Raw genomic sequence first — 15,569 nt, forward strand, 5'->3', positions numbered from 1 at the left:
TGGTTGTTGCTCATCTCATTTAGGACTCACATGGTCTCATCCAGTTGAAGTCGGAAGTCTACATACAACTTAGCCAAATGCATTTAAACTCAGTTTTTCACAATTCCTGACATTCAATCCTTGTAAAAATTCCCTGTTTTAGGTCAGTTAGGATCACCACTTTATTTTAAGAATGTGAAATGTCAGAATAATAGTAGAGAGAGTTATTTATTTCAGCTTTTATTTCTTTCATCACATTCCAAGTGGGTCAGAAGCTTCCCACAATAAGTTGGGTAAATTTTGGCCCATTCCTCCTGACAGAGCTGGTGTAACTGAGTCAGGTTTGTAGGCCTCCTTGCTCTCACACGCTTTTTCAGTTCTGCCCACAGATTTTCTATGGGATTGAGGTCAGGGCTTTGTGATGGCCACTCCAATACCTTGACTTTGTTGTCCTTAAGCCATTTTGCCACAACTTTGGAAGTATGCTTGGGGTCATTGTCCATTTGGAAGACCCATTTGTGTCCAAGTTTTAACTTCCTGATTGATGTCTTGAGATGTTGCTTCAATATATCCACATAATTTTCCGTCCTCATGAAGCCATCTATTTTGTGAAGTGCACCAGTCCCTCCTGCAGCAAAGCACCCCCACAACATGATGCTGCCACCCCGTGCTTCACGGTTGGGATGGTGTTTTTTGGCTTGCAAGCCTTCCCCTTTTTCCTCCAAACATAACGATGGTCATTATGGACAAACAGTTCTATTTTTGTTTCATCAGACCAGAGGACATTTCTCCAAAAAGTACGATCTTTGTCCTCATGTGCAGTTGCAAACCGTAGTCTGGCTTTTTTATGGCGGTTTTGGAGCAGTGGCTTCTTCCTTGCTGAGTGGCCTTTCAGGTTATGTTGATATAGGACTCGTTTTACTGTGGATATAGATACTTTTGTACCTGTTTCCTCTTGCATCTTCACAAGGTCCTTTGCTGTTGTTCTGGGATTGATTTGCACTTTTCGCACCAAAGTAGGTTCATCTCTAGGAGACAGAACGCGTCTCCTTCCTGAGCGGTATGATGGCTGCATGGTCCCATGGTGTTTATACTTGCGTACTACTGTTTGTACAGATGAACGTGGTACCTTCAGTCGTTTGGAAATTGCTCCCAAGGATGAACCAGACTTGTGGCGGTCTACATTTATTTTCTGAGGTCTTTTAAGGTAGGCCTTAAAATACATCCACAGGTACACCTCCAATTGACTCAAATGATGTCAATTAGCCTATCAGAAGCTTCTAAAACCATGACATCGTTATCTGGAATTTTTCAAGCTGTTTAAAGGCACAGTCAACTTAGTGTATGTGAACTTCTGACCCACTGGAATTGTGATACAGTGATTTATAAGTGAAATAATCTGTCTGTAAACAAGTGTATGTTAACTTCCGACTTCAACTGTATGTGCTGTAATTTCATCCTATTCTCACTGACACATTGTTTCATTTCACTGTAGTGTTGTTTTTTAATGGCAGTCAAACTTAGTAGAGTGTTATAATCACCAGTCTTTCTTTCCCCCCTCTCATTTCATCCTCATACTCTATCTATCTTACCCAATGCCCCTCATTGGCACCCTGTTCCCCCTTCACTCACTATTGACCCCTCCCTCTGCTGTCCCCTGACCCTCTCTCTTCTACCTCTTCTCGTCTTCCCTCCTCTATCTCCTCTTCTCTCTTTACCCCCCCTACCCCTCCTCAGGCCGGGGGAACCTGCGTCCCCAGCTGGACAGTGCCATGCAGGACGTCAATGACCTCTACCTGCTGATGGGGGAGACAGAGAAGCAGGCAGTGCGCCGGGCCCTCCTGGAGGAGAGGGGGCGCTACTGTTCCTTCATCAACCTTCTGCAGCCTGTGGTGGTGAGCATAGATCGAGGATCAGATTACCCTCCCCACATCTGAACCTTAACCAGTATGTGGAATAAACTTGCCTGACTAGATCATATGGTGATGAGAGAGGAGGGCTGCTGAGATACCAGGGGTGGGCTCTGGGGAGAAGTTGCCTTGTTTTTAGGCACAGATTTAGAATCTGTTTACCTTCCCCACATCATAACATGAACCATTATTTGGAAAAACTTGACAGAATATAGATCAGTGTCAGGGGGAACTGCATCCTATTATAGGATTGTTTAGTGGACTTAATCTGGGTAGAGCATACAGGGATGTGTTTCAGCTTTCTTGTTAGTTATTTCAGTTTGTCACAGTTATTTCAGCTAATCTATTTTGTCTTTGACTGTGTGTTGCTGAGTAGAAGGTCTTGTTGTTGATCCTCAGAATGGAGAGATAGCCATGCTGGGAGAGATCACTCACCTGCAGGCCATTGTTGATGACCTCACAGTGCTGACTGAAGACCCGCACAAACTGCCCCCGGCTAGTGAGCAGGTACGTACAGTACTCTCCAAAATACCTGAACACAAAACACACTCCTGTCCATACACATGTACCCATCATACAAGCACACATGCTCAACGAGTAGCAAACACCGATAACCAGCGCAATTAACACACATACACACAGAAACCCTGGAGTTATTCAATCAACTTGAGGTCAAATAGGTAATACGTTATTCAGACTTCAGACTTCAGATTTAACTCTGATTTTTACACAAGACTCCCATTGACACCAATGACTGATTTACACGAAAGTCCGAGTTTAGTGAACAGATCTCAGGTCTGAATACTGCACTGAGTGAATGTATTGCTTGTGCTAACTGTGTGTTGTGCTATGGTTCTCCCTCCTCTCCTCAGGTGATTGGGGACTTGAAGGGTTCAGACTACAGTTGGTCCTATCAGACCCCTCCCTCCTCTCCCAGCAGTGCTGCTTCCAGGAAGAGCAGTATGTGCAGTATCCTCCAGATGCCCAGCTCCGCTGCCCACCGCCTCAGCAGTGTCTCCTCCCACGACTCAGGGTTCATGTCTCAGGATGCCAACACCCATTCCAAGCCCCTCTCACCCATGCCCTCTGTCATCACCAGCCAGGTAGGCACACCTCTGAGTCAGGTCAGGTCCTAGACTACACTCCAGGTTCACCGGCACGTTCTTGATTAACAAGACTTGGGAGTATGGTAACACTAGAAAAAGAAAAGGAGAACCGCACACTCTAGGAGCTCAGATGCAATAATTTAATAATCTAATAACCAACGTTTCAACAGACAAGCTGTCTTCATCAGGGTATAATGACAAACACTGTGGAGTGACTAGTTTATATAGTGTCAAAGGACACACACAGGTGTCTGTAATCATGGCCGGGTGTGGCCTGATATCAATGGTTATTTCTCAGAACATACAAAAAACACGAATGGATAGCATACAATCATAGGTACAATTTGGCTACATAGGCCTACAAACATTTACAATGAATAGCAAAATCACAATAATCACAAGAATGGCTTCAGATCAAAGTCTACATTGAGACCGAAGGGAGCAAGGGTCTTTAAATTACAGATCCAGGCAGACTCTTGTTTTAACAATAAATTGTTGAGGGTGACATGTTCGTTGCCAATATAATGTAGAGATGAAATCGAGTGGTTTGCTTCCATAAAGTGGGCCACAACTGGGTAAGTCGAGTTTTTGAACCTAATGGTGCTACGATGCTCCGAGATTCGTTTAATTTGCGCTTTGTTTTACCCACATAATTTTTACCACAAGGACAAGTTATAAGATAAATAACTGCTTTAGTGGAGCACGTGAAAACACCTTTGATTGGGATCTTTTTCCCTGTTTGGGGGTGTTTGAAGGATCTACATTTGTAAGTGCCATTGCATTGAGCGTAGCCATTACACTGGTAGTTTCCATCCGGTAGAGGCCTAAATAGAAGTGCAGGGGTATTTTGGAGTGGTAAATCAGAGTTTACCAATTGATCTCTGAGATTTCTGCCCCACGAGAATACGACCAAGGGAGGGTCCGAAAACACATTACAGATACTATCATCGGATCTTAGAATGTGCCAATGTTTGTGAATGATTCCCTTAATTTGTTCAGAGCGCTTTGAATAGCGGGTAGTTAGAAAGCAAGAATGCTTCTTTTTGCGAGACTTGTCCTTGAAAGAGATCATGTCTCGATTTGTTTTGAATTTTCTCTATGGCAGTATTAATCTGACCATTTTTGTACCACCTCCTTGAATTTTCTTTGCGTCTCAGCCGTATTTCTGTCGAAATCTGATTGTTTTTTGCAAATTCTTTTGATTCGACAGAATTGGATGTAGGGCAAACTGCTTTTCAAGGGAAGCGGGTGACAACTATCAGCCTTCAACAAACTATTACGATCAGTAGATTTCCTGTAAAGGTCAGTGTATAGAACATTATCCTCACACAAGATTAGAAGATCAAGGAAACTGATTTGACGTGTGTCAGATTGCATAGTAAATCTCAGGTGCTCAGAACAAGTGTTAAGAAAAGCATTGAATGCCTGGAGCTGTTTTGCATCACCCCTCCATAGAACAAAAATATGATCAATGTACCATTTCCAAATAATGTTAGGCAAGAAAACATTTTTGAGAGGATTGAAAATGGACTGTTTCTCCATGTAACACACATACAACTTAGCATAGTTAGGAGCCATGGGGGATCCCATAGCAGTACCATTCGTCTGAATAAAGAAATCATTTAGAAACATAAAGTAGTTGTGTGTGAGTACTATTTCAGCCAATGTTATAATGCATGTACTGGAAGGTAGTTCATTAGGTTCACTTTGCAGAAGAAAATGTTCCATGGCCTCAATACTGCCCTCAAGTAGAATATTTGTGTATAACGATTCAACGTCAAAAGTAACTAACAAAGAATTGTCAGGGAGACGTTCAAGAGATTCAATAATAGAGATCACACTGCTGGTGTCCTTTACAAAGGAGGGGAGCTGTTCTGAGATCATACTGCTGGTGTCCTTTACAAAGGAGGGGAGCTGTTCTGAGATCATACTGCTGGTGTCCTTTACAAAGGAGGGGAGCTGTTCTGAGATCATACTGCTGGTGTCCTTTACAAAGGAGGGGAGCTGTTCTGAGATCATACTGCTGGTGTACTTTACAAAGGAGGGGAGCTGTTCTGAGATCATACTGCTGGTGTCCTTTACAAAGGAGGGGAGCTGTTCTGAGATCATACTGCTGGTGTCCTTTACAAAGGAGGGGAGCTGTTCTGAGATCATACTGCTGGTGTACTTTACAAAGGAGGGGAGCTGTTCTGAGATCATACTGCTGGTGTCCTTTACAAAGGAGGGGAGCTGTTCTGAGATCATACTGCTGGTGTACTTTACAAAGGAGGGGAGCTGTTCTGAGACCATACTGCTGGTGTCCTTTACAAAGGAGGGGAGCTGTTCTGGGATCATACTGCTGGTGTCCTTTACAAAGGAGGGGAGCTGTTCTGAGATCATACTGCTGGTGTCCTTTACAAAGGAGGGGAGCTGTTCTGAGATCATACTGCTGGTGTCCTTTACAAAGGAGGGGAGCTGTTCTGAGATCATACTGCTGGTGTCCTTTACAAAGGAGGGGAGCTGTTCTGAGATCATACTGCTGGTGTCCTTTACAAAGGAGGGGAGCTGTTCTGAGATCATACTGCTGGTGTCCTTTACAAAGGAGGGGAGCTGTTCTGAGATCATACTGCTGGTGTCCTTTACAAAGGAGGGGAGCTGTTCTGAGATCATACTGCTGGTGTACTTTACAAAGGAGGGGAGCTGTTCTGAGATCATACTGCTGGTGTCCTTTACAAAGGAGGGGAGCTGTTCTGAGATCATACTGCTGGTGTACTTTACAAAGGAGGGGAGCTGTTCTGAGATCATACTGCTGGTGTCCTTTACAAAGGAGGGGAGCTGTTCTGAGATCATACTGCTGGTGTACTTTACAAAGGAGGGGAGCTGTTCTGAGATCATACTGCTGGTGTCCTTTACAAAGGAGGGGAGCTGTTCTGAGATCATACTGCTGGTGTCCTTTACAAAGGAGGGGAGCTGTTTTGAGATCATATTGCTGGTGTCCTTTACAAAGGAGGGGAGCTATTCTGCGAGTGGTCTAATAAAAAAGTCAACAAAAGTCGATAAAGGGGCCGTTACTGCATCAATGGCCGCTACAAAAGGACGCCCTGGTTTTGTAACATTCTTGTGTAATTTCGGCTAAGTATAGAAAGTGGCAATTTTAGGGTGTTGAATAGCCAAAAAGCTGTGTTCTTTTTTGGTGATTTGACCAGAACTTAAATACCCATCTAGGACAGTAAAGATAGTGTTCTGAAATTGGGAAGTGGGGTCACTTCTGAGTTTCTTGTAAAAGGTGTTGTCAACCAGTTGTCAGTGACACTCATTTACATAAACTGTCCCATCAATGAGTACAACCGACTCACCCTTATCAACAGGGCGGGTAAGGACTAACGTATCGGATTGTAAACCAAGCAAAGCTTGTTTTTCATCCTTGGGTAAATTATGGAAAGATATGTACTCCTGTGTGTTCTTAATGACTTAACGCATATAATCACTAAGAGTGACTATATGAAGATGCATTCTCGTCTGGTGCTTAGATAAATTTAACAGTTCTTTCAAGAGGTCTGAATTATCTTCCGGCATGTCAAAAAGGGACTCCGATACAATTATCTTATCACGTTCCCTTTGGCTATATTCAAATGGGTGTCTTGTTTGGGTCTTTGACCAGTGTCAGGAAAATAATGATCATTCAGCATCGTTTTAGAGATTTTTGTCGGTAGTGTGCTGTTTACTGGGTAACAGATTAATCTGGAGGCGAATGAAACACACACCTGTTTAGGCGAGGTGCTGGCTAGCGGAGTAGAACACTTGAAAAAGAAAAGGAGAGCCGCACACTCTAGCTCAGATGCAATCATTTAATAACCTAATAACCAACGTTTCGACAGACCCTGTCTTCATCAGGGTATAATGACAAGCACTGCGGGTCACTAGTTTATATAGTGTCAAAGAACACTTAACTTCTTGGTGACAGGGGGCAGTATTCGGAAATTCAGATGAATAACGTGCCCAAATTAAACTGCCTGCTTCTCGGGCCTAGAAGGTAGGATATGCATATTATTAGTATATTTGGATAGAAAACTCTCTGAAGTTTCTAAAACTGTTTGAATGATGTATGTGAGTATAACAAAACTCATATGGCAGGCAAAAACCTGAGAAAAAAATCCAACCAGGAAGTGGTTTGTAGTTTTTCAACTTATTGCCTTTCCAAACTACAGTGTCTGTGGGGTCATTTTGCACTTCCTAAGGCTTCCATTAGATGTCAACAGTCTTTAGAACCTTGTTTCATGCTTCTACTGTTACTGGGAAAAGAATAAGAGCTGTCTCAAGCCTGAGACCAACGAGTTGTTTACAGCGCGGGCACACAGGCGCACAGTTCCTTCTTTTTACTCTGTAATGAATACGCTATTGTCCGGTTGGAATATTATCCAATATTTATGTTAAAAAGACCCTAAGGATTGATTGTAAACATCGTTTGACATGTTTCAATGAACGGTAATGGAACTATTTGACTTTTCGTCTCGGGTTTTGCGCTCACGCATTATGCCTTTGGATTTGTGATCTGAACGTGCAAACAAAACGGAGGTATTTGGACATAAATATGGAGTTTATCGAACAAAACGAACATTTCTTGTGGAAGTGGGAGTCCTGGGAGTGCATTCCGACGAAGATCAGCAAAGGTAAGTGAAGATTTATAATACTATTTCTGAGTTTAGTTTACTCCAGAACTTGGCGGGTAATTGTATAGCTTGCTTTGATGGCTGAGCTCTGTACTCAGAATATTGAACAATGTGCTTTCGGCGTAAAGCTATTATGAAATCTGACACAGCGGTTGCATTAACTTCTATGGGCTAGGTGGGACGTTAGCGTACCACTCTATTCAACAGCCAGTGGAATTGCGTGGCGCGAAATACAAATACCTCAAAAATGCAATAATTTCAATATTTCAAACATACGACTATTTTACACCATTTGAAAGAAAAGACTCTCGTTAATCTAACCACATTGTCTGATTTCAAAAAGGCTTTACAGCGAAAGCAAAACATTAGATTATGTTAGGAGAGTACATGGACACAAATAACCACACAGCCATTTTTCAAGCAAGCATATATGTCACAAAACCCCAAAACACAGCTAAATGCAGCACTAACCTTTGATGATCTTCATCAGATGACACTCCTAGGACATTATGTTATACAATACATGCATGTTTTGTTCAATCAAGTTCATATTTATATCAAAAAACAGCTTTTTACATTAGCATGTGATGTTCAGAACTAGCATTCCCACCCAAAACCTCCGGTGAATTTACTAAATTACTCATCATAAACGTTGACAAAATACATAACAATTATTTTAAGAATTATAGATACAGAACTCCTTTATGCAATCGCTATGTCAGATTTTAAAATATATTTTCGGCGAAAGCACATTTTGCAATATTCTGAGTACATAGCTCAGCCATCACGGCTAGCTAATTTGACACTTGCCAACTTCGGGGTCACCTAAACTCAGAATTACTATTAGAAAAATTGGATTACCTTTGCTGTTCTTCGTCAGAATGCACTCCCAGGACTGCTACTTCCACAACAAATGTTTTTTTTGTTCCAAATAATCCATAGTTATGTGCAAATACCCCGTTTTGTTCGTGCGTTCAGGTCACTATCCAAAGGGTAACGCGCGAGCGCATTTCGAGACAAAAAATGTCAAAACGTTCCATTACTGTACTTAGAAGCATGTCAAACGCTGTTTAAAATCAATTTTTATGGTATTTTTCTCGTAAAATAGCGATAATATTCCAACCGGACAATACTGTATTCATTCAAAGAGGAAAAGAAAAAATGGCGAAGTCTCGTGAATGCGCCTTTCCATTCCCTTTGTCCTCAGGCAGACCACTGACAAACTGAGTTACTATACTTTGCCCAGAGACAGGAGACGCCCCATTCCACTTTCTGGCGGCTTTAGAGAGCCAATGGAAGCCTTAGAAAGTGCAACATAACCCCACGGATACTGTAGTTTCGATAGACAAGCAAAAGGAGAACTACAAAATCGCAGACAGGCCACTTCCTACTTGGAATCTTCTCAGGTTTTTGCCTGCCATATGAGTTCTGTTATACTCACAGACACCATTCAAACAGTTTTAGAAACGTTAAGAGTGTTTTCTATCCAAATCTACTAATACTATGCATATTCCCGTTTCTGGGCAAGAGTAGTAACCAGTTTAAATCGGGTACGTTTTCTATCCGGCTGTGAAAATACCCAGACAGGTTAAGGAGAAGTGTATCTATAATTCTTTCAATAACTGTTGTAAATTTGATCAACGTTTATGATTAGTATTTTTGTAAATTGAGGTGCTTATTCACCGGAAGTTTTGGAGGCAATTCATTTTCTGAACATCATGCGCCAATGTAAAATGGGGTTTATGGATATAAATAATAACTTTATCGAACAAAACATACATGTATTGTGTAACATTGAGTCCTGGGAGTGTCATCTGATGAAGATCATCAAAGGTTAGTGATTAATTTTAGCTGTATTTCTGGTTTTTGTGACGCCTCTCCTTGCTCCTTGAAAATGGCTGTGTGGTTTTTCTTGTTTAGGCGTTGTCCTAACATAATCTAATGTCATGCTTTCGCCGTAAAGCCTTTTTGAAATCGGACAATGTTGTTGGATTAATGAGAAGTGTATCTTTAAAATGGGATATAATAGTTGTATGTTTGAGAAATTTGAATTATGAGATTTTTGTTGTTTTGAATTTGCCGCCCTGCTATTTCACTGGCTGTTGAATAGTGTGTACCGCGGGTGGGACGCTAGCGTCCCACATGTCCCAGAGAGGTTTTAAGACAAGTCAGACTGATGATGAAGACAATCCTGTTTTTGTATGGTATTTGTTTTTGCTTATACAATCAAGAATGTAAGATGATGCTAGAGTTGTTGTTAGAATTACTCTGTAAATAAAATGGACAACTATTGCAGTGTTCCATGGCAAAAGAGAAATATTCTGTGTTAGTTTGTCATGTTCTCTTATCTCACTCCTTCCATCTTCAGAAGACCACCAGCTCAGCCTCTTCTGAGGCATCAGAACCCTGCCAGTCTGTCAGCGAGTGCAACTCTCCCGCTGCGGTTAGTACACACTCACATACATACACACACGTATTGTGGCCCCCAGGGATCTTCCTAATGTATGCGATAAACACGCTGACTCAGACATGTTTGTCCATTCCGCAGTTTGGCTCATGCTCATCCTTCGGTACCTTCCGCTCCACTCTCTCTTACACTGGCTCCGTCAGGCCTCTCTCTAGCATACTTCCTGGGTCCCCCACATTTAACCGCTCTCCTGGATCCAACACCCCCGCACCCACATCAAAAGTTCCTAGCTGGAAGGTTTGTTTTCATTTGCCGCTTTTCCTTTTTTGTCTCGCTTTCATATTTTATTTGCCTAATTGCTTTTTCCTTGTTTGTATCAACTGATTTGCATAATGCATGATGCATAGTAACTTTATGATCTCTCTATCCATTCTTTTGTCAAACTCAGCTTTCAAATATCTCATGCCAAAGATTTGCTAAAACTCATTGTAATAACATTTTCATGCTTAGGCCTCAGCATTTTAGCCTGGTCTCAGATCTATTTGTGTTGTCTTGCCAAATCCTATGGTCTTTGACATGAGTAAGCAAGACAGCACAAACAGTCTGGGACCAGGCTATCTGAGACCAGGCTAACCTCTTCATGGACCCCCATACTGCTTCCATTGTACCACAATGAAAAAGACTCCTGAACAGCTGATCGATAGACGTCCTATCCAAGGGTACATTGTTTAGTTCATTTCCTCATTGCCTCAATAATATCGCCACAGGATTGGTCCAAAACGAGTACCTATGAGCCCTTATTGGCTACCACGCTGCAGCGAAGGAGAGAGTCATTGGACAGGATGAGGGAGCAGGAGGTTCCTTCCAGTCCTAAAGGGTTCTCTGGGATGCATCCAGACACCCCAGACACTCATAGGTCCATTCTAGCCCAAGCTGCCATAGCCACAGCCAAGGTAATGATGAGCACACAGTGGATACAGCACTCAACCATCAGCATTCATTGTTGAAATGTGGATCTTAATCTTTGTCACTACTGTATGGTACAATGAGTCTCTTCTCTTTCTCTCACTCTCTTCCTTCTGTGCCTGCGTCTCTCTCTGTGGGTGTGTATGTGTGTGCCTGCGTCTCTGTGTGTGTGCAGCACAGCGGTGAGGCCATGTCCCCAGCAGCCAGTACACTAGCCATGGTGCTGATCCGGGGTCTCAGTGTAGAGCATCAAAAGAATAGCAGGGAATCTCTGCAGTACTCCAGTGGTTACAGCACCCAGACCAACACACCATCCTGTTCAGAGGACACCATCCCCTCACAGGGTAACAAACACTCTACACATATCCCTTTAAACAGTACCCTACTGTACAGTATATCTTTTTTTAAACCTTTATTTATGCAGGTTATTATCATTGAGCTAAAATATCTTACATACAGTACCTAGATAATATACCTTCTCAAAGCAACATACACTCTCAAAGTAAAATACACTCTAGTATACTAATTTCTCCTCAAGGTAAATACTGTATCATAGTAAATAAAATGTATTCATCCTTCAAATTATCACACATTATTCGATCAGAAGCTAATATAATCCATCCTCTTGGAAAATCCTGCTCTCATTTGACCAGATCAGGTTAACTACATTGTCTTTCTTTTGTTCAGGGTCGGACTATGAGTGCTACTCTCTGAACGGGGATGCTGGCACCAGCAGGGAGGCTGACTTCGACAAGTCCTCCACTATCCCCCGCCACAGCAACATCGCACAGAACTACCGCCGCATGATCCAAACCAAGAGGCCTGCTAGCACCGCTGGGCTGCCGGCCGGAGTGAGCCCTCCTGGGGGTACGCATGGAGAGACTGCAGGGGGTGATGGAGGTCGTGGCGGGGGGCATGGAGCCATCACCTCTGGAACAGCCACCATCCGCCGAACCCCCTCCTCCAAAACGGGAGTGAGACGTACCCCTTCCACCTCGGGCCCCATCTCCATCCGCCCCCCCATCGTTCCAGTCAAGACCCCCACTGTGCCAGACTCTCCAAGCTACTCCCCTGGCTACTCCCTCAGCCCCACCCAAAAGCGCATGGGCAGTGATGAGTACCTGTATGCAGATGAGACTCCACCCAGTGCCCTGGAGTACATGAAGGTCTCCCCCAAGCTAACGAGTCTGCCTGACACCAGCACCTGGGGCTCCGAAGGGGGGCTGGAACGAAGCATCTATGCCCAGCAGCCCCCTAGCATGGCTGGCCTCAGCCCAGAGGAAGACTCCCAGCTGGCCGTCAACCGCCACAGCCTGGTGGAGAAGATAGGAGAGCTGGCGGCCAGTGCCCACGCCCTTGGTGAGGGTCAGTTCCCTTTCCCCCCTCTGGACCCTCTGCCAGTGAACCCAGTCGGGACAAACTCTGTACCCCAATACCCACAACACCTACCCCCCAAGCCCCAGGAGGGAGTGGACATGCTGGTGTCCATACGGAGGGGTGTGAGGCTTCGCAAGGCGGTCTCCAATGACAGATCAGCCCCTAGGATACTCCAGGATACTGCCGCAGCCTCCAGGATACTGCCATAGTATCTCCAGAACTGTGGTGCCCTTTCTTACAATAAGCTCAACCTCTAGTTGTAAAATGAATGAACACTCATCCTATACAGGATAAGACTGTATGAAATGAAAGGGAATCAAGTGTCAATGTGTAAAGATTTAATGAATGGCCATGGGTGACCAATGGATAAATGTCATATTTTATGTTGTATTGCTATTTCCTATAGTGGTTTTGGTTGTCTATTTCCTCTGTCTCCTGATGCATCAGGCCAGACACCTCCCCGTATTCACAAAGTGTCTCAGAGTAGGTGTGCTGATCTAGGATCAGTTTAGCCTTTTAGGTCATAATGAATAAGACTATATGGACAAGGATGACCTGATCCTAGATCAGCACTCATACTCAGATGCTTTATGAATATGGGGCTAGGAGGTTACTCCATGTAGGGGTTGAATGCTCTGTGTCTTATTGTGTGTGTACTAATGCCGCATTCACGCGCTAGTCGGACCTAGGGAACTCAGAAATTCCCAAATAGCTAATTGGTTACAGTTATACACGTGACACGTTCAAACAGTAATAAGTCATACGTTTAAGAGTTTCCTAGTTCCGACTAGCACGTGAATGCAGCATAACACAGCCATCTGTCATCTGAAAGTGATGGGGTCAAGTTGCTCCATGAGCCTGTCTGTATGTTATGTATTATTATACTGATGTATATATTACTGTTTGTAAAATAAGCTGAAAACCAATTGTGTATGTCACATATCGGAGAAATGTAAAAGTCATGTAAAATAGGATGCGATATGGCAGTGTTTTTATTGGTGTACTGTACTATCAATATATTCTGCAATTAAACCAACCATTTCTATAGAACAATGTAGAACTTTATTTTGGATCTGTGAGATTTTACATGATGCACATACAATGGAGGTTTTAATGCCTTAGCCTATAGGCTAATTGAAAATCTAAGTAAGCGTAGTTCTCTTCTGGAATTATTAGATGGCTATGTTTTAGATGAAGGAGCAAAGGGTGCGAGAAGAGCACATACATAGTTATCAGGACACATACTGGAGGTGTAAGAGCCATTTTGGTAAGATGTATGTTTATTTGTATTTGTCTTGGTCTGTCACTTCTCACCACCAGAGAGCAGTCTCACCGGTGTTATTATGGGTCCGGTGGTGGTGGTGGTTCATGTGTATAAGGTCCCAGGTAAACAGGTTGTAATCATGCATGGATGAACAGGAGATATACGTTTTTTACGGCTACTCACAAGTTTACTCTACCTCAAACCTTCACCACAGGAAAACATAAGTTCATCTGTCACCTGTATCATTGGATTTATCATTGAACTTTGAAATAGCCAAAAGCTACAAAGGGGCTCTCCCTGACAGCAATCTCTGAGACGGAAGGGAGCACTTGATAATAACCAAAGTGTCTGTGATATGTTGACTGGACTGATGGTGGCGCCAAAGACCTTTCATATGCTTCGGGAAGCTTTCTACTTTCTAATATAAAACCACGAGAGGAAGTCCGACTCAACAGCAGTGGATGGTAGACTTGCCCAAACTTGTCAATCTGTGGAATTACTTTTGTGCCTTTAATATCAAGCAAACCTTTTGAATTTGAGAACAAAATTCTTAGTATTGCAAATGAAAATTAGATTAATAAAATTTTTACGCATTTTGTTTTCCTGTAATAGGGAATTATCAATGGAAATAGTGTTTTTTTCTGTAATAGGGAATTATCAATGGAAATAGTGTTTTTTTCTGTAATAGGGAATTATCAATAAAAATAGTTGGTTTTCAGTTCAACATCTGCTAGGAATGACAGTCCTAAACTTATAGCTACGTGTGGCACATTCTCATTGGTCCAACCTGAAATAGTATACTTGTTATTTGGCTGTTGGCTTAGTTTTATTGCAAGGAATTCTAATTGGTCAACCACAGGCTAGGGCTGGGTTATAAAACCACATGCTGTCCCTTTGTTCTGTGGAGAGAGTCTCAGGAGAGCATCACTGAGGACAGGGGAGAATGATCATCTACTTCCAAGCATGATTTGTCCTATTTGAATAAACCTATTTTCCTCCGCCTGATTTGCTTTGGGTCTGTGTTATTGAAGAATAACATCAACTGCTAACACTTGGTGCCGTGACCCGGATGAATTGGTCTGAACAACAAGAAAAACGTATCAACTGTGTTGATCCAGAGGAAAGAGAGAAGGCTGCGCGCAACCCACTTTGGGGAGTCAACTCTTAATCTCCTGATTGATGGCATAGTTGCTGGGTGAGTGTAGACCAATAGCATTTTAAAAGAAAGAAATCAGGTTAAAATTACTGCATGCAATGAGTGATACGTATCTGTGATGTATAAGGTTCAAGTACTTTGTTCTCTATTAAAAGGTTAGAGTCCTTTCTATATTAAAACACACGTACATATATACACTGCTCAAAAAAATAAAGGGAACACTTAAACAACACATCCTAGATCTGAATGAAAGACAAAATCTTATTAAATACTTTTTTCTTTACATAGTTGAATGTGCTGGCAACAAAATCACACAAAAATAATCAATGGAAATCCAATTTATCAACCCATGGAGGTCTGGATTTGGAGTCACACTCAAAATTAAAGTGGAAAACCACACTATAGGCTGATCCAACTTTGATGTAATGTCCTTAAAACAAGTCAAAATGAGGCTCAGTAGTGTGTGTGGCCTCCACGTGCCTGTATGACCTCCCTACAACGCCTGGGCATGCTCCTGATGAGGTGGCGGATGGTCTCCTGAGGGATCTCCTCCCAAACCTGGACTAAAGCATCCGCCAACTCCTGGACAGTCTGTGGTGCAACGTGGCGTTGGTGGTTGGAGCGAGACATGATGTCCCAGATGTGCTCAATTGGATTCAGGTCTGGGGAACGGGCGGGCCATTCCATAGCATCAATGCCTTCCTCTTGCAGGAACTGCTGACACACTCCAGCCGCATGACGTCTAGCATTGTCTT

General features: G+C 42.8%; 1 protein-coding gene across 8 annotated transcripts in view; it reads left to right on the forward strand.

Moving 5' to 3' along the window:
- Window positions 1-13,441, forward strand: part of LOC106561401 (protein MTSS 2) — a 36,137-nt gene extending 22,696 nt beyond the window's left edge. For 4 of the 8 annotated variants that reach the window (XM_045688301.1, XM_045688303.1, XM_045688304.1 and 1 more), the window contains 8 exons: window positions 1,717-1,874; window positions 2,289-2,396; window positions 2,762-2,992; window positions 10,013-10,087; window positions 10,193-10,348; window positions 10,819-11,004; window positions 11,193-11,361; window positions 11,705-13,441. In XM_045688301.1, the coding sequence (XP_045544257.1) occupies window positions 1,717-1,874; window positions 2,289-2,396; window positions 2,762-2,992; window positions 10,013-10,087; window positions 10,193-10,348; window positions 10,819-11,004; window positions 11,193-11,361; window positions 11,705-12,603 (1,982 nt within the window). In that variant the 3' untranslated portion in view covers window positions 12,604-13,441. The remainder of the gene's footprint in view (window positions 1-1,716; window positions 1,875-2,288; window positions 2,397-2,761; window positions 2,993-10,012; window positions 10,088-10,192; window positions 10,349-10,818; window positions 11,005-11,192; window positions 11,362-11,704) is intronic. The other 4 variants (XM_045688305.1, XM_014125346.2, XM_045688302.1 and 1 more) reach the window with 3 other exon arrangements.
- Window positions 13,442-15,569: the final 2,128 nt, after the last annotated feature.

The sequence above is a fragment of the Salmo salar genome, chromosome ssa10 (genome assembly GCF_905237065.1).
Source record: "Salmo salar chromosome ssa10, Ssal_v3.1, whole genome shotgun sequence".
Lineage (NCBI taxonomy): Eukaryota > Metazoa > Chordata > Actinopteri > Salmoniformes > Salmonidae > Salmo > Salmo salar.